This window comes from Aotus nancymaae, unplaced genomic scaffold (genome assembly GCF_030222135.1).
Source record: "Aotus nancymaae isolate 86718 unplaced genomic scaffold, 86718_ANA_hifiasm-v0.15.2.pri h1tg000053l, whole genome shotgun sequence".
Lineage (NCBI taxonomy): Eukaryota > Metazoa > Chordata > Mammalia > Primates > Aotidae > Aotus > Aotus nancymaae.
In genome coordinates, this window is record NW_026988467.1 from 21242012 (window position 1) to 21266059 (window position 24048).

Consider the following 24048-nt stretch of genomic DNA (forward strand, 5'->3'; position numbering starts at 1 on the left):
GCTTAAAAACAGATTGGCTTCAGCAGGATGTTTACCAACCTACAGCCAACTGCTATCGCCACCTATTGGTGGGAGGTAACATTGATGTGCTGATACCAGCTACCCTAACTGCTCTGTTCCAGCCCTGGAAGTTGGACCCTTTCATACACAATGGTTAAATGTGCCTTTTTTCTTTTCTTTTCTGTTTTGTTTGTTTGTTTGTTTGTTTGTTTGTTTGTTTGATACAGGGTCTCACTCTGTCTCCCAGGCTGGAGCACAGTGGTGTGACCTTGGCTCACTGCAGCCTCCACATCCTGGGCTCAAGCGATCCTCCAGCCTCAGCCTCCCAAGTAACTGGGACTACACGTGCACAGCACCATGCCAGGCTAATTTTTGTTTTTTTGTAGAGAAGAGCTTTCGCCATGTCCAGGCTGGTCTTGAATTTCTGGGCTCAAGCAATCCATCTACCTCAGCCTCCCAAAATGCTGGGATTATAGGCATAAACCACCACTCCCCGCCACAAAAGTGCTTTTAATCCTGAAAGGCTTTCACTTAGAAGAGGTAGCAGATTTACCTTTGTGGGAAGATAATTAGCACCAGTAAGTAAAAATTACAAGGTGCCAATATGAAGGTCAATTTTCTTTTTCTTTTATCTTTTATTTTTATTATTATTTTTAGAAGTTTAGGAGTAGAGGTTTAGTAGGCAAAAGAAAGAGAAAAAAAACAAAGGAAAACAGCTCTGTCTTTGGTGAGAAAGAGAGGACTTCAGAGAGGAAAATACCCAATTTTCTTTTTATTTTAATTAAATTTTTTGAGATGGTGTCTTGCTCTGTCACCCAGGCTGAAGTGCAGTGGCTCAGTCACAGTTCACTGCAGCCTCAAACTCCTGGGCTCAAGCGAATCTCCCACCTCAGCCTACCAAGTAGCTGCGATTTCAGGGTCACTTCACCATACTTGGCCTGAAGGTCAATTTGCTGACAATTAAAACATCCCAATATCTCCAGGAGCTGCTTGGAAGTAGTAAGCTGCTTGTCTGTGGAGGAGATCAAGTCCTGCTGAATCTCCCGTCTCTCCGGGAATTGGGAAAAATCAATCCCAATGTTGTGGGGGATCAAGGGCTTTTGTGGGTTACCTGCTCTGAGGGACAGGAGGTCATTGGAGGAGAGGTCTGCCAGGCTTGGCAGTATCTTTATTGTCTTATCCAGGGAGGAGCTTGTAAGCCAGGCCAAAGAGAGAAGGGGTACCCCTAGGGCAGAGCTTCAGGGGAGATACTTTGGACAGGGGAGGACTGACAGCATTTGTCTTCCAGATTCAGCTCTTACACTTGGTCAAGAGCTAGTCAGACAGCAATGGATCTGTAAGTGGTTATGACCCTCCATCACTTCCCAAACTGACCTCCCACACAGGCCATTTGTAAACAACCCGAGAAAACAATAGTCCCTTGTAGATTCCATAAATGTGATTGAGGCTCTGCTGAAGAGGAAGGCTCAGAGTGTGGCCAAGGACAGGAGAAGTTGGGTAGAAGTCAGGGTCAGGGTCAGGGTCAGGTTCAGGGTCAGGGGCCTGGGGCAAGGACCCTCTCTCTGTCTGCTGTACCCTAGCCTGTATGGAATTTTTTGTCAAAGCCCCACATTGATTTGGGCCCTGGATGCTGGGCTACCTATGCCTTGTGCATTTGCTAGGAGGGTTTTTGAAGAAGGGGCTGTGAAATCGGACAGACCCTGGCTTGAATCCTGGCATGGTTTTCATATTAGCCTTGTGAAGTTAAGGCAGTTTCTTCTTTGCTCCGAGCCTCAGTTTCCTCATCTGTAGAGGACAAAGTGCCTGTGCCCTCCTTACTGGATTGGGATGAGGATTAAATGAGATCTCAAACATAAAGCACAAAACGCAGTGCCTGACACATAGTGCATTATTATTATTATTAAATTAACCTCTGCCAGTGAAAACTGGCCTCCCTTTCCCCGTCCTCTCCCTGTTTTCTAGGGCCATGGCCCCTGCTCAGAGGCACGTTTGATACTGAAGGGCCCTGCTGGCCCTCACTTGGTTAACAGCAGTTGCTGGGGCCCCACACATGAAAACACCCACATCCTTGGCCATGGCTGTCCTACCACCCTCCCTCCCACCTTCTCTGATGCAGCAGGAACAGAGATGCAATTGAGAGCCCTCCCTCCCTGACAAGGCAAGATACGCTCTGAGATTCCTCACTGTTCTCTGAGAGAGAAGAGCAACTGGGCCCATCCAAAAGACAGTCTGCACCTGGAACTCGGCACCCAGGAGGTCACCCCTGCAGGACCTGTGGAGGAGCCTGCGCCCTGGTGGCCTTAGGTGGCTGCATTACTGGTCAGTGTGTGTATGTGTGTGCATGCATGTGTTCCTGCAGTCATCGGTCATAGACCCCACTAGTGTGTGTCAGAGACAGGGCGGCGCAGTAGGAAGGGTGCAGGCATTGCCATTCGCAACACCCAGGTTCACACACCAGTTCTGTCACTTCAGGGTGCCGTGAGCACGGAGAGTTCGCTTTATGTTTTTATTTTATTTTATTTTTAGACAGAGTCTCACTTCGTCGCCCAGGCTGGTGTGCAATTGCACGATCTCAGCTCACTGGTTTTTATTTTTATTCTTATTTTGAGACAGAGTCTTGTTCTGTCACCCAGGATGGAGCTCAATGGTGCAGTCTCGGCTGACTGCAACCTCTGCCTCCTGGGTTCAAGCAATTCTGCCTAAGCCTCCCTGGAGAGTAGCTGGGATTACAGGTGCCTGCCATGACACCCAGCTAATTTTCCATGTTGGCCAGGCTGGCATCAAACTCCTGACCTCAAATGATCCACCTGCCTCAGCCTCCCAAAGTGTTGGGATTACAGGTGTGAGCCACTGCGTCCAGCCAAAGTTAGCTTTATATTATCAAGTCTTGGGGTCTTCATTTGAGAGAAGGAGAAAGGAAAACTTATCTTACATGGCATGTTGCTAGTTAAATCGGGGCACGGACAGAAAACATCTGGCGCAAGATCTTGGCACATGCCAAACAAACACTCAGATGGTGGCTTCTGTCATTTTGTGCATGTTGGTTTCACAGCGAATATGTCCATGGGTTTGGGTTTGCCAGTGATTGTTCCATGTCTCTCTCACTAAGCAAAGCTTGATCAGCAGCCATCTATTTGCATCTCCTTTCTGTTTTTAAAAGAAATTGTAAGAAAACTTCACTTTTGGCCGGGCTCGGTGGCTCACCCCTGTAATCCCAGCACTTTGGGAGGCAAGGCGGGGAGATCATCTGAGGTCAGGAGTTCGAGACCAGCCTGACCAACATGGAGAAACCCTGTCTCTAATAAAAATACAAAATTAGCCAGGTGTGGTGGTGCATGCCTGTAATCCCGGCTACTCAGGAAGCTGGAGGCTGAGGCAGAAGAATCGCTTGAACCCAGGAGGCAGAGTTTGCAGTGAGCCGAGATCATGCCACTGCACTCCAGACTGGGCAGCAAGAGCAAAACTTTGTCTCTAAATAAATAAATCAATAAATAGAAAGCCCCACTTTCTTTTGGTGAGTCTTCTTAGCTTGATATTGGTGGGGCTAGAAGGAGAAGGTTTAGGGAAATGCATACTAATACCCTTCACATGCTGAGATGGGGCAGGCATATCCCCTTGAGGGTAGAGGTGGGCAGTGCTGGGTGGGAAGGCTTTCATTCCAAATTCTCATATTTGTCTGTCCTTTTAAAATGTTATTTTATTTATTTAGTTTTAGATACAGGGTCTTGCTCTGTCACCCAGCTGGAGCGCAATGGTGCCATCATGGCTCATTGCAGCCTCAAATTCCTGGATTCAAGTGATCCTTCCTCCTTAGCCTCCCAAATAGAGAGGAGACCACCACCAGGCACAGACCACCACCAGGCCAGCTAATTTGTGCTTGTTTTTATAGAGAGAATGTCTCCAAGTTTTCAGCTCCAGATTCCCGTCTCTAATTTAGTTCAGCAAATATTTACTAATACTCACTATAATAATTAGAGTTACAATTTAGTGAGCACTTTAAAACACTTTCCAGGGAGGGAGGGGCGAGGGCATAAAAAAAATTTAAAAAAAAACCCACTTTCCATACCTCACCTCTCATTCTCAGCTCCCTTAGGGAAAGGGAAAGGCAGCTCATCTTACAGATGAGCAGATGAAGCTGGGATAAATTCAGTTACTCACTCCAGCCCTTGCACTGGCAAAGGAGAAAAGACCCAGACACTTTATCTGAGGGACGTAGAAGGATATGAGAAGGAATGAGAAATAGTCTCTATCCTCAAGGACCTGGCAATGAGCATGCAGCATTAATGGCAGACAAAGCAATGGACACATGCCTCGGTGGTGTTTCTTTGCAGGGCGTTGCTGTGGGAGGGTAGGGGACAGCATTGCTATTTCTGTCTGAGTGGGAGTCTTCCTGGGGGGCGACTGGGGACTGGGCTGTGTCTTTTTGCTGAGACGGAGTCTCGCTCTGTCACCCAGGCTGAAGTGCAGTGGCGCGATCTTGGCTCACCACAACCTCCACCTCCTAGGTTCAAGTGATTCTCCTGCCTTGGCCTCCCAAGTAGCTGGGACTACAGGGCTAGTTTTTTATTTTTAGTAGAGATGTGGTTTCACCATGATGGCCAGGGTGGTCTCGAACTTCTGACCTCAGGTAATCTGCCAGCCTTAGCTTCCCAAAGTTCTAGGATTACAGGCATGAGTCACCATGCCTGGCCTGGGCTGTGTCTTGAAGACTGTGCTCTTTTTCTTGGGGAGCGATAGTGCATAGCCAGCCTGAGCCTGTTTCAGGTGTTGGGAGACAGAAAGCCCAGGCAGGGAGACAGAGTGGCAGGACTGGGGAGGTCAGGCGGAGCCACACAGGGTTCCTGTTGGGAGCCTGAGTCTGGGAGTCTGGAGGGTCTGGTCTTTGGAAGGGTAGACAAGAGCTAGGGAGGGTTAGGCAGGGCCCCGGATTAAGGGAGCTCAGAGAAGGCAGAGGCAGAGCCCACCCTATAGATGAACAGGGCCAGGCCACAGAGGCCATTCTGACCCTGTGAAGCCCCCGGGGCAGGCCACTGCCACCAGAGCCGAGTCAGGCTGCAGATACCTTGACCCTAGTTTGTATGTTTCAAGTCTGCTTCCATCAGAGCTGGGAGGGCAGGGAAGCTGCAGCTCATAGATGAGGACTCTCTGGAGAGACCCTGGGTGGGGACTGGGGAGGCCAGTGCCTGGGGCAGCCAGCCCACAGGCAGCAAAGACCAAGTATGATGGGGGAGGATGGGGTGCCTTGTTGTCACAGCAGTTTGGCAGAGGGTGGTGTGAGTAGCTGAGAGGCTGGAAACAGAGGGTGGAACCAGCTGGTGAAGGACTTTCACTGCCAGATATTGAAGGGTCGACAGGGGAAGTGATTGTTTTTTGAGCCCCAGGATCATATGATCAAATCTATAGTCTGTTGTGCTCACTAGAACGTGAGCTTCCCAAGGCAAGGAGTTTGTCTCGTATTCCCTGTGTTCCCAGCACTGAGCACAGCATCAGTCACTTAGCAGGTGCCGGGTTGATATTTAATAGACGTGTTTCATAGATATGTACAGCCACAATATATACAGTGTTTATAGATATGTATGTTATATAGTAAACATTTTAAAACTTTGATGAGAATACACACTAATGGTCAAGGGAGTGGTTACTTTGGGGAAGGGAGGAAATGGGATTGAGATAGACTACAAAGGGATTTCAGCTATGTCTGACTTTTTTTCTTATAAAGAAGAACCGGGACCAGCACAGTGGCTCATGCCTGTAATCCCAGCACTTTGGGAGGCCGAGGCGGGTGGATCACTTGAGGTCAGGAGTTTGAGACCAGCCTGGTCAACATGGTAAAACCCCGTCTCTATTAAAATATAAAATAGCTGGATGTGGTGATGGGCACTTGTAATCCCGGTTACGCAGGAGGATCACTTGAACCCAGCAGGCAGAGGTTGCAGTGAGCCAAGATTGCACCACTGCACTCCAGCTTGGGTTACAGAGTGAGACTCTTCAAAAAAAAAAAAAAGAAGAAGAAGAAGAAGAAGAAAAACTTGGCGGGGCTTGGTGGATCCTGCTTATAATCCCAGCACTTTGGGAGACCGAGGCGGGAAGATCACTTTGCATCTAGGAGTTTGAGACCAGCCTGGGCAACATAGTGACACCTAGCCTCTACAAAAAAAGTTTTTTTAGGCTGGGCACGGTGGCTCACGCCTGTAATCCCTGCACTTTGGGAGGCTGAGACGGGCAGATCGCCTGAGGTCAGGACATCGAGACCAGCCTGGCCAACACGGTAAAACCCCGTCTCTACTAAAAATACAAAAATTAGCCAGGCATGGTGGAGGGCGCCTGTAATCCCAGCTACTTGGGAGGCTGAGGCAGTAAAATCGCTTGAACCCGTGAGGTGGAGGTTTCAGTGAGCGGAGGTGGTATCACTCTATTCCAAGCTGGGCGACAGAGTGAGATTCTGTATTAAAAAAAAAAAAAAGTTTTTAAAATTACCCAGGCATGGTAGTGAATGGCTGTAGTCCCAGCTACTCTGGAGGCTGATATGGAAGGATTACTTGAACCTGGGAGGTTGGGGCTGCAGTGAGCTATGATCACATCACTGCACTCCAGTCTAGGCAACAGAGTGAACTTTGTCAGAAAGAAAGAGAGAGAGAGAGAATGAAAAAGGAGAAAGAAAGGAAAGAAAAGAGAGAGAGAGAAAGAAAAAGAAGAGAAAGAGAGAAGAAAGAAAGAAAGAAAAAGGAAGGAAGAAAGAAGAAAGAGAAAGAAAGAAGGAAAGGTGGGCTGAAGAAAACATGACTGTAAACATTTGTTAAATCTGAGTGGTCAGGCTGGGTGCAGTGGCTCACATCTGTAATCACAGCACTTTGGAAGGCTGAGGCAGGCAGATCACGAGGTCAGGAGTTCAAGACCAGCCTGGCAAACATAGTGAAACCTCATCTCCACTAAAAATACCAAAAAAATTAGCCAGGCATGGTGGTGTGCTCCTGTAATCCCAGCTACTTGAGAGGCTGAGGCAGGAGAATCGCTTGAACCCAGAAGGTGAAGGTTGTGGTGAGCGGAGATCATGCCACTGCACTCCAGCCTGGGCAACACAGCAAGACTCCATTTAAAAAAAAAATCTGAGTGGTCAGTATGTGGGCTCCTATAATATTCATCTTCATAACATAAAAAAACATTTCTTACTTTTAAAAAGAAAATAAATTTATACACCTTTTTTTTTAACGTCCAGAATACCTCTTTCTCCAGTAGATGGTGTATTGAAGCCTATGGCTTCTTAAGATTACAAATAGTCCTAGGTAATTCTCTTGATGTAGACTCTTTGTGGGCTTCCAAATTGCCAGCAGCTGGAGTAAAAGTGTCACTCTGAAATAATGAGGCCAAACGTGGTTTGCTTCCCTCTTTTCTTGACCCCTATAGTTCAGAGTGATTATTTATTTATTTATTTATTTAGAGACAGAGTCACTCTGTCGCCCAGGCTGGAGTGCAGTGGTGCAATCTCTGCTCACTGCAACCTCTACCTCCCGGGTTCAAGCGATCCTCCTGCCTCAGCCTCCCGAGTAGCTGGGATTATAGGCTTGATAATCATAGTAGCTTGATAATCATACTTCAATCATACCCACCACCTCGCCTGGCTAATTTTTGTATTTTTAGTAGAGATGGGGTTTCACCATGTTGACCAGGCTGGTCTCAAACTCCTGACCTCAGGCAATATGCTCACCTCAGCCTCCCAAAGTGCTGAGATTACAGGTGTGAGCCACCAGGCTGGCCCAGAACAATTATTTATGTCATTGTGCAATGGTTCTTGATGGAGGATCTCAACACTTCTTTCCAGGGGTGACATCGTATTCACTGTAACTCCTGGTTCACTCCTCAAATGGAACATCATAGCCTTGTGCATTTTGATTCTTAGTGGCCTCAGGGGAAAAAAATACATTGTACACTAGAGAGTGTTTGAGTCCAAGCTCCACCTCCTCCTACTTGTATGACTGGTTGAATCACTCAAACACTCTGAGTCCCAGCTTCTCAATAGGAGGGCGTGGATGACAGCCACTTCTCAGTGACTGAGAGGATTAAATGAGAAGATAAGGTGTGTGAAGGCTCCTGAGACAGAGCCTGGTACGTGGTAGATTCCCAAACTGCATTAACTCTTTCGATTGAGGGCTTTGTTTGAACCAGGCCTTGCTCTCTTTCCCCTTACACCCCAACCACGCCCATTCTTCAAGACCTATTCAACTATATCTCTTCCATGAAATTGTTCCTCACAGCCCAATGGCTCATGTCACTGACTGCTTGATAATCATACTTCAGAATTAGCCCAGGTATGGTGGCACATGCCTGTAGTCCCAGCTACTCAGGAGGCTGAGGTGGGAAGATCACCTGAGCCCAGGGTGGTCGAGGCTGCAGAGAGCCGTGGTTGCACCTGGCACCCTAGCCTGGGCGACAGAGCAAGACCTTGTCTCAAAAACATTTTTTTAAACATAGTTAATTCTTCATCTGTTCATTTATTTATTTTTGCATCCTCAGATAATAAAGCCTTTGAAAGTAGGAATACCAGTTCAAGTGTCATTGCAGCATGGAGGAAAGCTCACTAGAGTGGGAGGTTGACATCTTGGGTTAAATTCTGTTGGGTAGCCAGGGCGCGGTGGCTCACGCCTGTAATCCCAGCACTTTGGGAGGCCAAGGTGGATGGATCAGGAGGTCTGGAGTTCAATACCAGCCTGGTCAATTTGGTGAAACCTTGTCTCTACTAAAAATACAAAAATTTGTCTGGGTGTGATGGCTCACACCTATAATCCCAGCACTTTAGGCGGCCAAAACAGGTGGATCACGAGGTCAGGAGTTCGAGACCAGCCTAACCAACATGGTGAAACCCTGTCTCTACTAAAAATACAAAAATTAGCTGGGCATGGTGGCTGGCATGCATAATCCCAGCTACTCAGGAGGCTAAGGCAGAAGAATTGCTTGAACCCTGGAGGCAGAGGCTGCAGTGAGCAGAGACTGCACCACTGCACTCAGCCTGGGCAAGAAAGAGTGAAACTCTGTCTCAAAAAAAAAAAAAAAAATTCTGTTGGGTAAACTTGGGACTCCAGATAGCTTTGGGGACTTTGGTTTCACCAGTAAAATGGCAACAATAACTCACCTTACATAGTTTCAAGAGATTGATCTAGATATTTGAAGTTGAATACATATTGTTGAATAAATTTAAACCGCTTTGAAAAACAAAGTTCCTTACAAGTGTCAGGTGTTATTATTAAATCCCCCACGGTGTCTGATCATGAGTTTTGTGTTTACTTGCTGCCAAGAGAAACTGCATGCTTGAATATTCTACAGTCATCCAGATAAAGACCAAAAGAGGCATCAAGTAGCAATAATACGGATTTATCTAATTTTAAACAAAATTTCTTCTTCTTTCTCATCAGGATCGAGATGACCACAGCCACTCCTCTGGGGGATACCACCTTCTTCTCATTGAACATGACCACGAGGGGAGAAGACTTCCTGTATAAGAGTAAGGTCAACTTGGCTTGAGGCTGGGGGAGGGATGGCAGGACCAGTGTTGTGGTCATGGTGCAGAGGTTAAGAGTGTGGGCTCCAGAGGTGGCGAACCTGGGTCTCAGGCCCAGTTCTGCCACCTGCCAACTGTATAGCCCTGAGCACACAATTTTACTGCTCTGTGCCTCCACTTCCTCATCTATACAATGGGGATATTAACGAAGCTATCACATAAGGCAGTTGTGGTGACTGAAGGGGATAATCCAAATAGACAGCTTAGCACAGCGTCTGGTACATACCAAGTACCTAATGATGATGATGATGATTGTTAATTACTGATGGCTGGGTGTGGTAGCTCACATCTGTAATCCCAGGACTTTTGGAGGCTGAGGCAGGTGGATCACTTGAGGTCAGGAGTTTGAGACCAGCTTGACCAACATGGTGAAATCTCATCTCTACTGAAAATACAATGTGTTAAAACTCGAATGCTGAATGAAGAGAACCCTCAAACAGGCTTTGTGTGAGCAACATGGCCGTATATTCACCTGGGTGTGGGAGGGCTGAGTCCAAAAAAAGAGTCAGCGAAGGATGGTGGGATAGGAGTTGGTTTTATAGGTTTGGGCAGTTTTTTACAAACAGGGAGGGGTTCGTAGTGTCTGGAGTCACGAGGCTGACCAAGGTCGGTTACAAAGTCCAATTGCCTCATCAATTGGGGCAGGAATAAGGAAAGATAGAGAATGTCTCAAAGTTAATGAGGTGCCACAGGGGTTAATCATTTCTTCCTCTTTTCATGGTCTTCCAGTTACTTCAGATTTTCCAGGAATTCATCTGAAGTGTCCATGCAGGTCACAAAGGTTAATATGGCATCCACGGCACCGTCAGTCAGCCTAAAAGACCTCACACAAAGATTATGGGCATGGTGATGTGCACCTGTAGCCCCAGTTACTCAGGAGGCTGAGGCAGGAGAATCACTTGAACCTAGAAAGCACAGGTTGCAGTGAGCCAAGATCGTGCCACTGCACTCCAGCCTGGGCCACAGAGTGATACTCCAAAACGAGCAAACGAATATTACTAGTACTACAATTACTATTATTTGTGTTAAAAAGTCCTGGGGTCTAGAGGGCACTGAAATTTGGATCTCTTGTAAAATGGCTGTAAATGGGTCACCTTAAAATGTAGCTAATGCCTGGGCATGGTGGCTCATGCCTGTGATCCCAACAATCTGGGAGGCCAAGGCAGGCAGACTCTTTGAGCTTAGGAGTTCAAGACCAGCCTGGGCAACATGGTGAAACCCCATGTCTACAACAAATACCAAAATTAGCCAGGCGTGGTGGTGTTACACCTGGAGTCCCAGCCACATGAACGGTGCTGAGGCAGGAGGATCTCTTGAGCCTGGGAGGTCGAGGCTGCAGTGAGCCGAGATTGCACCACTGCATTCCAGCCTGGGTAACACAGCGAGACCTTTTCTCCAAACAAACAAACAAACTAATAAAAATCCCAAGTAGCTATTTTTATACCATTTCTGCAAGGCAAAAAACATCCCATCAGTTGACGAAGGAGTAAATGAATGTAGGTGAGTTCTGGGGAGGCATTTGCCATGAACAAGTGGCCCCTGGAAGGAAACATTCAGGATGACTCTTCAGAAAATCAATTGATTGTATAAGGAGAAGTTTGGGTGCATGTCAGCCATTTCAGCTGGCTACACAGATACCTCTGGGCATGGGACAGACTTCCCCACACATAGGGTGGGTGTTCCACAGTGACGAACAGCTTCAGGCTGTGGTTCTGGCAGGTGGCTGGATGAATGGCAGGATATGTCTCTTCCGTGAAGACTCAGAAGGGGTTGCTCCCAGGATGGGGTCCTATGGGTATTCTGCTCCTTGCTGGGTGGGCAGACCTACAGAGGCTGAGGGAGGTGTGTCTCCAAACAGTTCTGAGGGAAACGCAGGGTAGAGAGAATCACTATCAGGAAGACAAGAATCATTCTGTTTTATTGAACTGAAGTGGTTCTTGGCTGGACTGAGTGGCTCATGCCCTGTAATCCCAGCACTTTCGAAGGCCAAAGTGAGTGGATTACCCGAGATTGGGAGTTTGAGACCGGCCAACATGGTAAAACCCCATCTCTACTAAAAATGCAAAAATTAACCAGGTGTGGTGATGCACACTTGTAATCCCAGCTACTTGGGAGGCTGAGGCAGGAGAATCGCTTGAACCTGGGAAGTGGAGGTTGCAGTAAGCCAAGATTGCACCACTGCACTCCAGGCTGGGTGACAGAGAAAGGAAAGAAAGAAAGAGAGAAAGAGAGAGAGAGACAGAGACAGAGAAAGAGAGAGAGGGAGGGAGGGAGAGAAAGGAAGGGAGGGAGGGAAAGGGGAAAGGAAAGAAAAGAAAGCCGTTGTTCTCAGCTAGGCGATTTTGCCTTCCTAGAGAGGGTTACCAGATTTAACAAATTAAAATATAGAATTCCCAGTTAAATTTGAATTTAAGATAAACAATGAATACTTATTTAGTTTGTATCATGCAATATTTGAGATGTACTTATACTAAAATGTTATCCGTTGTTTGTTGGAAATTCTGATTTTTTCTGGCAGCCTTACCTCCACGGACCGTTTGGCGTTGTCTGGAGATACCTTGGTTGTCCCAGTTTGGTCGGGGTGGAGGGAGCTTGGGGGGATTGCAACTGGCATCTGTAGACAGAGGCAAGAGATGAGGTTAAACGTCCTGCTATGCACAGGACAGCCTCCTCAGCAAAGAATTAGCTAGCTGAGGTTGAAAAACCTGGAACTAAAGTCCCCAAGAAGAAAAAAAAGCTAAGTTGCCCACGATGGATTTCCTTCCCTCTGTTTTTTCCCTTCCAGCATTTCTTCCTATGAATATTTGCACATGGTTGTTTGCTTTCTAAGCAAACTTTTTATAAAGGCATTGCTTACATTCAAAATGTGCACAAATCACAAGTGCACAGCTGGGTAAATTGCCACAAAGTGAACATACCTGTGCAACCAACCCCCATCTCAAAAAACAGAGCCACCACCAGAATCCCGGAGGTCCTGGTGCCCCTTCTAATCACCATCCTCCACCTGCCCAAGAGACCCGCTATTCTGACTTCTACCACCATAGATTAGATCTGCTTGGTTCTGAGCTTTATATAAATGGCTCATAGATAGACCATATGCACTCCTTTGTATCTGGCTTCTTTCGTTCTACATTATGCTTGTATGCACATATTTTAGTGGTTGTAACGTATGGTATATAAATACATATTGAGTGGATGTATATAATCTCTTTTCTTCTTTTCTTTTCTTTTTCTTTTTTGAGACAGAGTCTCACTCTGTTGCCCAGGCTGGAGTGCAGTGATACCATCTCGGCTCACTGCCTCACTGCAGCCTCTGCTTCCCAGGGTCAAGCAATTCTCATGCCCCAGCCTCCTGAGTAGCTGGGATTACAGGCATGTACCACCACGGCCAGCTAATTTTTGTATTTTTAGTAGAGATGGGGTTTCGCCGTGTTGGCCAGGCTGGTCTTGAACTTCTGACCTCAGGTGATCTGCCTGCCTCAGCCTCCCAAAGTGCTGGGATTACAGGCATGAGCCACTGCATCCAATCTGTTTTCTATACTTAACATCATCAAAAGCGTTCCCAGGTTACCTTAGTCTTCATAATCATCATTTAAATTATTTTATAGACAGGAGTGGTGGCTCATACCTGTAATCCCAACACTTTGGAAGGCTAAGGCAGAGAGATTGCTTGAGGCCAAGAGTTTGAGACCAGCCTAGGCAACATAGCAGGATCCTGCCTTTACAAAAATTGTTTTAAACATTAGCTTGCATGGGGTGGTCCCGTCTACTCAAGTGGCTGAAAATGGAAGATCACTTGAGCTTGGGAGTTCAAGGCTGTAATGAGCTATGATTGTGCCACTGCACTCCAGCCTGGGGGCAGAGCAAGAGCCCATCTCTAATAAACAAATAAATAAATGATAGTATAATATTTTATTATATTGGTTACCATACCTTATTTAACCATTCTCATATTTAGAATATGAATATTGTCATAATAAACATCTTGATTCACTCAACTTTTTCTGTATTTAGGATTATTCCCTTAAGATAAATTCTCCAGAATCAAATAGATTGCTTTAAAGTATAAACATGCTTATGGTTCTTGATTTTTTTCTTTTTTTCTGAGACAAAGTTTTGCTCTTGTTGCCCAGGCTGGAGTGCAATGGTATGATCTTGGCTCACTGCCACCTCTGCCTCCCGGGTTCAAGCGATTCTCTTGCCTCAACCTCCTGAGTAGCTGGAATTACAGGAGCCTGCCACCATGCCCAGTTAAATTTTGTATATTTAGTAGAGATGGGATTTCACCATGTTGGGCAGGCTGGTATCAAACCTCAGGTGATCCGCCTGCCTTGGCCTCCCAGAGTGCTGGGATTATAGGCATGAGCCACCGTACCCAGGGGTTCTTGATATTTTCAATATCAATTCTGACAAGGATATTGATCTTGAAACTAAGATTGGAGGCCAGGCGTGGCGGCCTCCAGCCTGGCCAACATGGTGAAACCCTGTCTCTATTTAAAAAAAAACAAAATTAGCCAGGCATAGTGGCAGACACCTGTAATCCCAGCTACTTGGGAGGCTGAGGCAGGAGAATCAATTGAACCCAGAAGGCGGAAGACGCAGTGAGCCAAGATTGCACCACTGCACTCCAGCCTGGGCAATAAGAGCAAAACTCCCTCTCAAAAAAAAAAAAAAAAAAAAAAAAACCATACTAAAATTGGAGTATGACATTGGAACTGGGAACTAATATTGAAATTAGAGTCTAAGACACTAAGCAGTAAGGACATTGTCACAGCCTTGTTTTGTTTTTAATGGTGAAAAACTGTAAACAACATAAGTATTCTCAACAGAGAATTGGTGAACAGATTCTGGCACATCCCAACAATGGAGTACTATGCAACTATGGAAAGTCATGAAGAAAAATATCTAATTCAACAGAAGAATGATTATGATATTGTTATAAAACAGTATATGAGGCTGGGCGCGGTGGCTCACACCTGTAATCCCAGCACTTTGGGAGGCCGAGGTGGGTGGATCATGAGGTCAAGAGATCGAGACCAGCCTGGCCAACATAGTGAAACCCCATCTCTACTAAAAATACAAAAATTAGCCAGGCATGGTGGCACGGGCCTGTAGTCCCAGCTACTCTGGAGGCTGAGACAGAAGAATTACTTGAACCCAGGAGGCGGAGGTTACAGTGAGCTAAGATTGCACCACTGCACTCTGGCAGAGTGACAGAGCGAGACTCCGTCTCAAAAAAAAAAAAAAAAAACAGTATATGAAACATGGTTCTATTTTTACCAAGTGAATATTTTTCCATACTTAGGAATATTTCCTTTAGGATCAATATTCAAACATATAATCATTAAATTATTTTAAAACTGATAGATTTTTTTTTAAAAAAAATGTATAGAAATGGAGTCTTGTTATCTTGCCCAGGCTGGTCTGGAATTCCTGGGCTCAAGTAATCCTAACCCCCAGCCTCACAAAGTACTGGGATTACAGACGTGAGCCACTGCACCTAGCCAGATATTTATTTATGTATTTGTTTTTATTTTTTGAGACAGGGTCTTGCTCTGTCACCCAGGCTGGAGTGCAGTGGCACAATCTTGGCTCACTGCAGCCTCAACCTCCCAGTCTCAAAAGTCCTTCCTTCTCAGCCTCCCAAGTGGCTGGGACTACAGGTGCATGCCACCACACCTGGCTAATTTTTTATTTTTTATTTCTAGAAACAGGATCTTGCTATGTTGCCCAGGCTGGTCTTGAACTCCCAGACTCAAGCGAGCCTCCCACCTCATCCTCTCAAAGTACTGAGATTGCAGGCATGAGCCATTGGGCCTCGCTGATAGATATTTACTATGCATCAACATGATCATGTTGGTAAATGTAGGTATGCAGATAATCAGCAGTTGTTGGGCCAATGAGTTCTTCAACTTCCCCCTCTTTTTTGTACTTATTTATATTTCCAAAATTATTATCTACAAAAATCACATGCTACTTTTGCATTACCAAAAAGAAGGGAGGGTATTTTGCTTATTTATTTCCCAGAAGCTGGAGGCTGTGTTTTGGCAGATGGTGTGCCGAGGACGGGGTCCTTCAAGCCCAGCTCAGGGCAGGGGTGCACAGCCACTCCAGATGTGACTGTCCTGGGGTCAACTGGGAGTGTCCCAGGACATTACCCTCTCTCCTGCTTCCCTTGACCCGGTGAGGATGTCAGGTGCCACAGCAGGGCGCCCTCCCGTTTTGCGTTCAGTTTGCACGTTCACCATCTCTGCTCCTCTCCTCTCCATAGGTTCTGGAGCCATTGTTGCTGGTGTTGTGGTGGTTGTCATCATCATCTTCACTGTGGTTCTGATCCTGCTGAAGATGTACAACAGGTAAACATGCCCTGGGCTTTGGAACTGCCTGGACCCTTCAGCGACATCAGAATAAACGAGAGCTGATATGTGGGTGGCCATCGTGTGCCTGGCGGTATCCCTGAGCCTTTAGTAAATGTTCTATCCCATGGGGGTCTTTTTTGAAGTCTGTTCTGTTGAAAGAATTTCAAAGTGACTGTTTTTGTACTTGGAGAAATATTTTTTAAATGTAATAATGTTACAAGAACAGAAAATCAAACACCGCATGTTCTCACTCATAGGTGGGTGTTGAACAATGAGAACACATGGACACAGGGAGGGGAGCATCACACACTGGGGTCTGTTGGGGGGAAATAGGGGAGGGACAGCGGGGGGTGGGGAGTTGGGGAGAGATAGATAGCATGGGGAGAAATGCCCAATGTAGGTGATGGGGAAGTAGGCAGCAAATCACACTGCCATGTGTGTACCTATGCAACAATCTTGCATGTTCTTCGCATGTACCCCAAAACCTAAAATGCAATAAAAAATAAATAAATAAATAAATATAATAAAGTTAATGACAGTGCTAATTGTCTTGAGCACCGTGGTAAACATTTGTATGTGATTTACAGCTCATAGAGGAATGTTCAGGCCTCTTCTCTCAGAGACCCCTCTGCTAGGTTGTATGAGCTGGCCACATAAGTATTTGAAGTGATAAATACTGGAAGCATGTACCCTGACTTGCTTTCTGGAAACATATAAGGGAAAATAAACGAATATAATTTGATCATATAAAAAATAAATGTTATATGTTATCACCTTATGTGTAATTACTGTCAGTCACAACCTTGATGGAAGGTAATTTTTTTCAGGGAAGAAATCAAAATTAAAAGACTATAAATTAAACATATCATAGAAGACCTAGAAGCCATTTCTTTAAAAAGATATGGCCGGGTGTGGTAGTGTGCGTCTGTAATCCCAGCTACTCAGGAGACTGAGGCAGGAGGGTAGCTTGAGTCTAGGAGTTTGAGTCTAGCCTGGACAACATAGCAAGACCCTGTCTATAAAAATATATTTTTATATATATGTAAATATATATATGAAGTGCACTGATTAATAAGGAAAGCTGTTTGCAATATATTGTCAAAGTTTACAAAACAATATATGCATTGTAATCATGATCATACACATAGGTTACCCATACACATCCCCAAGGAAGAGTAACACAGCAAGGTCTTCACCACTGGTGTGTCTGCATGATGGCATTGTTAGTTTTTGCTGGGAGGGGGATGTTCCTGATTTTTGAGGAACAGTAAATATGCATTGTTTTCCTAAAAATATGATTATTATTTATAAAAGTAGCTGCCAGGTGTGGTGGCTCTGCCTGTAACCCCAGCTAGTCAGGAGTCTGAGGCTGGAGGATCACTCCCAGAGTTTGTGGCCAGCCTGGGCAACATAGCAAGACCCTGTCTCTGTAAAAAACTGTTTTTAAAATAAAGGTAGCTAGGCCAGGCACGGTGGCTCACGCCTATAATTCCAGCACTTTGGGAGGCTGAGGCAGGTGGCTTATGAGGTCAGGATTTTGTGACCAGCCTGGCCAACACCCTGTCTCTACTAAAAATACAAAAAATTAGCTGGGTGTGGTGACAGGTGCCTGTAATCCCAGCTACTTGGGAGGCTGAGGCAGGAGAATTGCTTGAACCTGGGAGGCAGAGGTTGCAGTGAGCTGGGATCACACCACTGTACTCTAGCCCGGGTGACAGGGCAAGACTCTGTCTCAATCAATAAATCAATCAATAAAGTAAAGGTAGCTAACATGTTGATCTCATACCAAATGCCAAGCATGGTTCTAAGCTCCTTACATGTGTTAACTCACAACAACCTCACAATGTGGGTACTATTATTATCCTCAATTTTATAGGTATAGAAACAGATGCAGAAAGATTAAGTCATATGCCCAAAGTCGCTCAGCCCTAATTAGCACAGTTGGGATTCAAACCTAGTTCATTTGGTTTCAAAGAAAATATTCCCACAATTACACGTAATAATAATAACATTAACATTTTATTAAAAAAAAAACCTTTAGGGTATTACAATTTTGGTCTATCCCAAACTAGGAAATGGTATCAAACTCCAATGTCTAGCCTTTACTTATCTCCACTGTTGCCGGCACTCCTAATCTCTTTTTTAGGTTGTAATCTGAATGGAGAATCCATTCAACCCACCCTGTTTGTACTGATGCCTAGGCTGGGAATTGAGAGACCTGGGTTCAGTAGTCTTTGGTTTGTCAAAATCAAGGAAGTTATTTAACCTCCTCCTGCCTGTATGTTGTCATGTTTAAAATGAAGAGTCTCAAAGCTTGATAACTGCATTATGGATATATTGGAGAATGTCTTTGTTCTTAGGTGTATTTAGGAGTAAAGTGGCATGATGCCTGCAACTTACAAATGGTTTATGATTTTTTTTTTTTTTTTAAGATGGGGTTTCACCATATTGGTCAAACTGATTGATCTCGAACTCCTGACCTCAGGTGATCTGCCCACCTCAGCCTCTTAAAGTGCAGGGATTACAGGTGTGAGCCACCGCGCCCAGCTCAATGGTTCACGATTTTAAAAACTGTGTGTGTCGGCCGGGCGCTGTGGCTCACACTTGTAATTCCAGCACTTTGGGAGACCAAGGTGAGCAGATCACGAGGTCCAGAGTTCAACACTAGTCTGGCCAACACAGTGAAACCCCATTTCTACTAAAAATACAAAAATCAGCCAGGCGTGGTGGCGGGCACCTGTAATCCCAGCTACTAAGGAGGCTGAAGCAGGAGCATTGCTTGAACCTGGGAGGCAGAGGTTGCAGTGAGCCGAGATCACGCCACTGCATTCCAGCCTGGGCGAGAGAGCTAGCCTCCATCTCAGAAAAAAAACAAAAACAAAAACAAACTGTGTGTTTGAAAATAGAGAAAGAAAAAGTAAGAGAAAGAAAAACAAGAAAGCAGGTGGGGCAAATTGGGCCATTTTATGCTGCTATAACAGAGTATCTGAGACTGGGTAATTTATACAGAAAAGAGATTTATTTCTTGCAGTTCTGGAGGCAGGGAAATCTAAGATATTGAGGGGCCAGTATCTGGCAAGGGCCTTCTTGGTCTGTCATCCCACCCTATAAGGGCAAAGAGAGAGCCAGAGAGAGCAAGAGATCAAATTTACAGCCTGTGAAGTCCTTTTATAATTGGCCCTTCTGTAATTGGCATTAATGGATTCATGAGGGTGGTGTCCTCATGACGTAAACACCTCCCCTTAGGCCCCACCTTTAAATACTGTCGAATTAGGGATTAAGTTCCCAATGCAGGCTTTTGAGGGCTGCATTCAAATCATAACAAAGGTATTAGAGTATTAATTGTACTATTAGTGCAGCTTTCCTGAAGATTTGACATTTTTAACAAAGAATTATAAGACTGGGTGCCGTGGCTCACACCTGTAATCCCATCACCCCAGGAGGCCAAGGTGGGTGGATTGCTTGAATCCAGGAGTTCAAGACCAGCCTGGGCAACATAGTGAAACCCCATTTCTACTAAAAATACAAAAAATTAGCCAGGCATGGTGGTGTACACCTGTAGTCCCAGCTACTTGGGAGGCTGAGGTGGGAGAATCGCCTGATCCTGGAATGTTGAGGCTGTAGTGAGCTGAGATTGTATCACTATACTTCAGCCTGGGCAACCAGAGTGAGACCCTGTCTAAAAAATAAATAAATAAATAAATAAATAAATTTTCTATATATATATATGTATACATATATAAAATATGTCAGCAAGATGAAAGATCATGAAGACACAAGAATTCATAATTGTTTGCCAGGCATAGTGGCACACACCTGCAGTCCTGACACTTTGGGAGGCCAAGGTGGGAGGATCACTTGAGGCCAGGAGTTCAAGACCAGCCTGGCCAACATGGTGAAATTCCATCTACATTAAAAATACAAAAATTTGGCTGGGCATGGTGGCTCATGCCTGTAATCCCAGCACTTTGGGAGGCCGAAGTGGTCAGGAGTTCGAGGTGGTCACCTGAGGTCAGGAGTTCGAGACCAGCGTGACCAACATAGTGAACTCCCATCTCTACTAAAAAATACAAAAATTAGCCAGGCTTGGTGGTGGGCACCTGTGATCCCAGCTACTCAGGAGGCTGAGGCATAAGAATTGTTTGAACCCGGGAGGCAGAAATTGCAGTGAGGTGAGATCACACCACTGCACTCCAGCCTGGGTGACAGAGCGAGACTCTGCCTCAAAAAAAAGAAAAATAATAAAGAATTCATAATTGTTCATTATTGAATTTTACAGCATATTAAATGAAGCCAAGATATATGTTTTAAATACATTCTCTTTTCAACTATGTAAAAAGTTCTTAAATATTTCTAGCAATAAACTTAGCAAGCTTAATGAGTGAGGCTGCAAAATGTAATACATGTAATGCATGGAAAATGTAATACCACTTTGAACAGGAAAAAATGTAATATCTTTATTTTTATCTTTTATATAGCCACCTCTGACATTTTACTCATTCCTTAATAGAAACAAATAAAATTGGCCAGGTGCGGTGGCTCACACCTGTAATCCCAACACTTTTGGAGACCAAGGTGGGCAGATCACCCGAGGTCGGGAGTTCCAGACCAGCCTGACCAACATGGAGAAACTCCGTCTCTAAAAAAAAAAAAAGAAACGAAGTTAAATATCTGGTCTAAGTTAAAAAATTGAAGGGGAGTGACTCAGCCTGAAATCCCAGTACTTTGGGAGGCCGAGGTGGGCAGATCACGAGGTCAGGAGATTGAAATCATCCTGGCCAACATGGTGAAACCCCATCTGTATTAAAAATACAAAAATTAGCTGGGCGTGGTGGCACATGCCTGTAGTGCCAGCTACTCAGGAGACTGAGGCAGGAGAATTGCTTGAACCTGGGAGTCGGAGGTTGCAGTGAGCTGAGATCATGCGACAGCACTCCAGCCTGGGTGACAGAGTGAGACTTTGTCTCAAAAAAAAAAAAAGTAAAAATTGAAGGGCAGACTAGCTGATTCCTGAGGTCCCTTCCAGTTGTAAAATTACATGGCAGCAAGTAAGCAACGTGATTTAATGTCTACGTTAATCTACATTAATCTCTTGGCCAGAACTGTAGTCGCAGAGCCCATTCCCTGCAGCATATCAGGGGAAAGACTCAACCATGTGCACGTTATCTCCCTACAGGAAAATGAGGACGAGGCGGGAACTGGAGCCCAAGGGCCCCAAGCCAACCGCCCCTTCTGCAGTGGGCCCAAACAACAACGGCAGCCAACACCCTGCGACTGTGACCTTCAGCCCTGTTGACGTCCACGTGGAGACTCGGTGACCTCTACCCTGGCGCTATCTCCACCACTGTCCAAAGAGCCTCTCCAGAGTCAAGACCTAGAGGCACACTCTCTGGCAGCTTGATGAGTTTCTCCTGGTCAGGTCAACAGAAACATCTTTTACGCAATCTCTGATGCTTCCAGTAATTTTCGACCTCGTCTCCCCTGCCCTACCCCAACTATGTCCACATCCCCGCTGCCACCCCACCAAAAAGCTCCAGAACATTCTTTTGTCATCTGATGAGGTAGAGCTATGCTGGGAATCCACTCACGTGGGCTTGGCTTTCCCCCACACCATAGTTAGACCAATAGACCGACAGGCAGATAGCCCAGGAGCCGGGTGTCAGGGAACACTGCTGAGAGTATCGCAATATGATCTGTCACGGGGTTCATATCAGAATAAGCGCCGTATCCACAGCTTCCCAGAGCAAAACATCCAATCCCATAACCAGGCACAGGGGAACTAACTTGGACTGACTAACCAGAAAACCTTGCTAATGTATCATTTGTTCTAGTGCTAGATGTCTGCTTGCTGACTAATGATGACTGCTTAGCACATTTTTCCCTCTTGAAGAAAGGTTGCAAGAAGAACTAAATTCTTCTCAAAAGATTTCTGCTGCATTAGTAAAGAGTCAGTGAAGGGACAGGGTGACGCTGCAGAATAGTGGCCTCTAGCGTAAGAGCTTGCTGCGTTGTCCGTGGGCCTGGAACGATCCTGGGGGCTCAGCAGGCTCCTTCGTCCACTCTGGGCTGGGGCAACCCTGACTCTCTCTCGGTTCTTGGCTCCCCTTTATCTGGATTCTCAGCAGCCCTGACTGTCCTGTTAACACCTTACCTCCAAGGACCAGTATTTGGAGATTAATTAGATTCCAGTCTATCGATGTTATCTATGACCTTCCTGGTCACCTTCAGAGATTCGAGACGTGTTCAAAGCACCACATTCACAACCCGTTTCTATTCTACGGAGACCTCATCTCTGACTCCTTAGCCTGGAGAACAATCTACCAAAAAGAGAAAGTATCTGGAATTAAGTCCTACCATCCAAGCCCTACTTCCTGGTTGTGTGGCCTTGGAAAAATGACTCAACCTCTTTATATTCAGCTTCCTAACCATGAAGTGGAAATGATAACGCCGGCCGCACTGGGGCACTGTAACAAGTGAAGGGCTAGGAAAACACCTTGATTATAGTGCCTGGCACCCAGGAGATGCTTAACGAATGGGAACCAGGATTCTTTTTTTGTTTTTTGTTTTGTTTTGTTTTTTTGAGACAATCTTACTCCATCACCTCGGCTGGAGGGCAGTGGCATGCTCACAGCTCACTGCAGCCTTGAACTCCTCCTGGGTTCAAGGGATTCTCCCTCCTCAGCCTCCGGAGTAGCTGGAACTACAGGTATGTGTCACGTCACCAGGCTAACTTTTTATTTTTTATTTTTGTAAAGATGGGGTTCGCTGTGTTGCCCAGGCTGGTCTTGAACTCCTGGCCTCAAGTGATTCTTCAGCCTTGGCCTCTCAAAGTGCTGGGATTACAGGCATGGACCATGGTGCCCTGCCTAGGAGCTAACATTATTATTATTATAGAGTTTTTTTCAATTGCAAGATAGACATTTCTTCACATTTTAATGATTCTGAAATCAGAACATATCTTGCAATTAATGGGTTCATTAACGTAATTGTTTTTTACTGCCTCTCAAAAAGTTGTTTTTAATCAATTGCATATCCTATAATTGATGGCATCTTAGACACAAGGTAATAAATCTCTATTCTGTTATAGAAAGTGACACACTTTGACATTTAACCTCAAATTTTAGGTGTCTCTCCTTCTTGGGATCAGAAATCCCTTTTGAGGCTGGGTGCCATGGCCCATGGCTATAATCCTAGCACTTTGGGAGGCTGAGGCAGGCAGATAACTTGAGGTCAAGAGTTTGAGACCAGCCTGGCCAATATGGTGAAACCCTGTCTCTACTAATAATACAAAAAAAAAATTGCTGGGCATGATGGTGCGCTCCTGTAATCCCACTATTAGGGAGGCTGAGACATGAGAATCACTTGAACGCAGGAGGTAGATGTTGCAGTGAGCCAAGATCATGCCACTGCACTCCAGCCTGGGCAACAGAGTGAAACTGTGTCTCAAAAAAAGAGAAATCCCTTGTGGGGGAAATCAAGAGTCAGGGAGGTAAGAGGTCTGACCCACGGTCACACAGCTCATGACATCCCACTATAAAAATACTCCTTGGAATAGCTCTGGAGAAATACTGGCAAATTCTTCCTCCCTGGCCATTATTTCTTCTTATGGTGTTTAAATGTCCACCAAGTGCCAGATAATTTCACATAAATTATCTCATAGGATTAAATTTTCCCAATAACCTGGGGAGGAATTATTTTTCCCAACACAGATGAAAATTTCTGACTCAGAGAGAGAGAGAGAAAAAAGTACTTTCCCAAAGTCACAGAGCTAGTAAGTCACAAAGATGGGACTCGAAACCAGGTCTCTTGACTCCCAAAGTCCGTCTTTTTTGTTATATCACACTCTTCTGCCGGCCAGGCTCAAAGCAGCACAGATTATTTTACGGGCTGAACAAGAGCACAGGTTTGTCCATGCGTTTGAGTGGAAATCAGGGTTCTGGCTTCCAGGCAGAAGTGAGGGAAAGCACTTTGGTAGCCTCCTTTGGGCTTCCATGATCACGGCCAAAGACGCCCCTTCTCAACCCATCCAAGCGCTAAGGATTCCTGCTTCATTCGTCCTACTACTTAGACTCAAGAAGCACGGGATAGAATGGCATCTAACCAGAGCGAAGCCATTTGTTTCAGGGCTCAAGCCAT

General features: G+C 45.5%; 1 protein-coding gene across 3 annotated transcripts in view; it reads left to right on the top strand.

Moving 5' to 3' along the window:
- The window catches only part of NCMAP (non-compact myelin associated protein), a 52689-nt gene extending 29042 nt beyond the window's left edge, over positions 1 to 23647 (top strand). Inside the window, exons 1-5 of one of the 3 annotated variants that reach the window (XM_012439748.2) lie at positions 531 to 578; positions 2117 to 2319; positions 9408 to 9496; positions 15825 to 15909; positions 21089 to 22254. In XM_012439748.2, the coding sequence (XP_012295171.1) occupies positions 9415 to 9496; positions 15825 to 15909; positions 21089 to 21230 (309 nt within the window). In that variant the 5' untranslated portion in view covers positions 531 to 578; positions 2117 to 2319; positions 9408 to 9414 and the 3' untranslated portion in view covers positions 21231 to 22254. Of the gene's footprint in view, positions 1 to 530; positions 579 to 2116; positions 2320 to 9404; positions 9497 to 15824; positions 15910 to 21088 lie in introns of those variants that run through there. The other 2 variants (XM_064363743.1, XM_064363742.1) reach the window with 2 other exon arrangements.
- Positions 23648 to 24048: the final 401 nt, after the last annotated feature.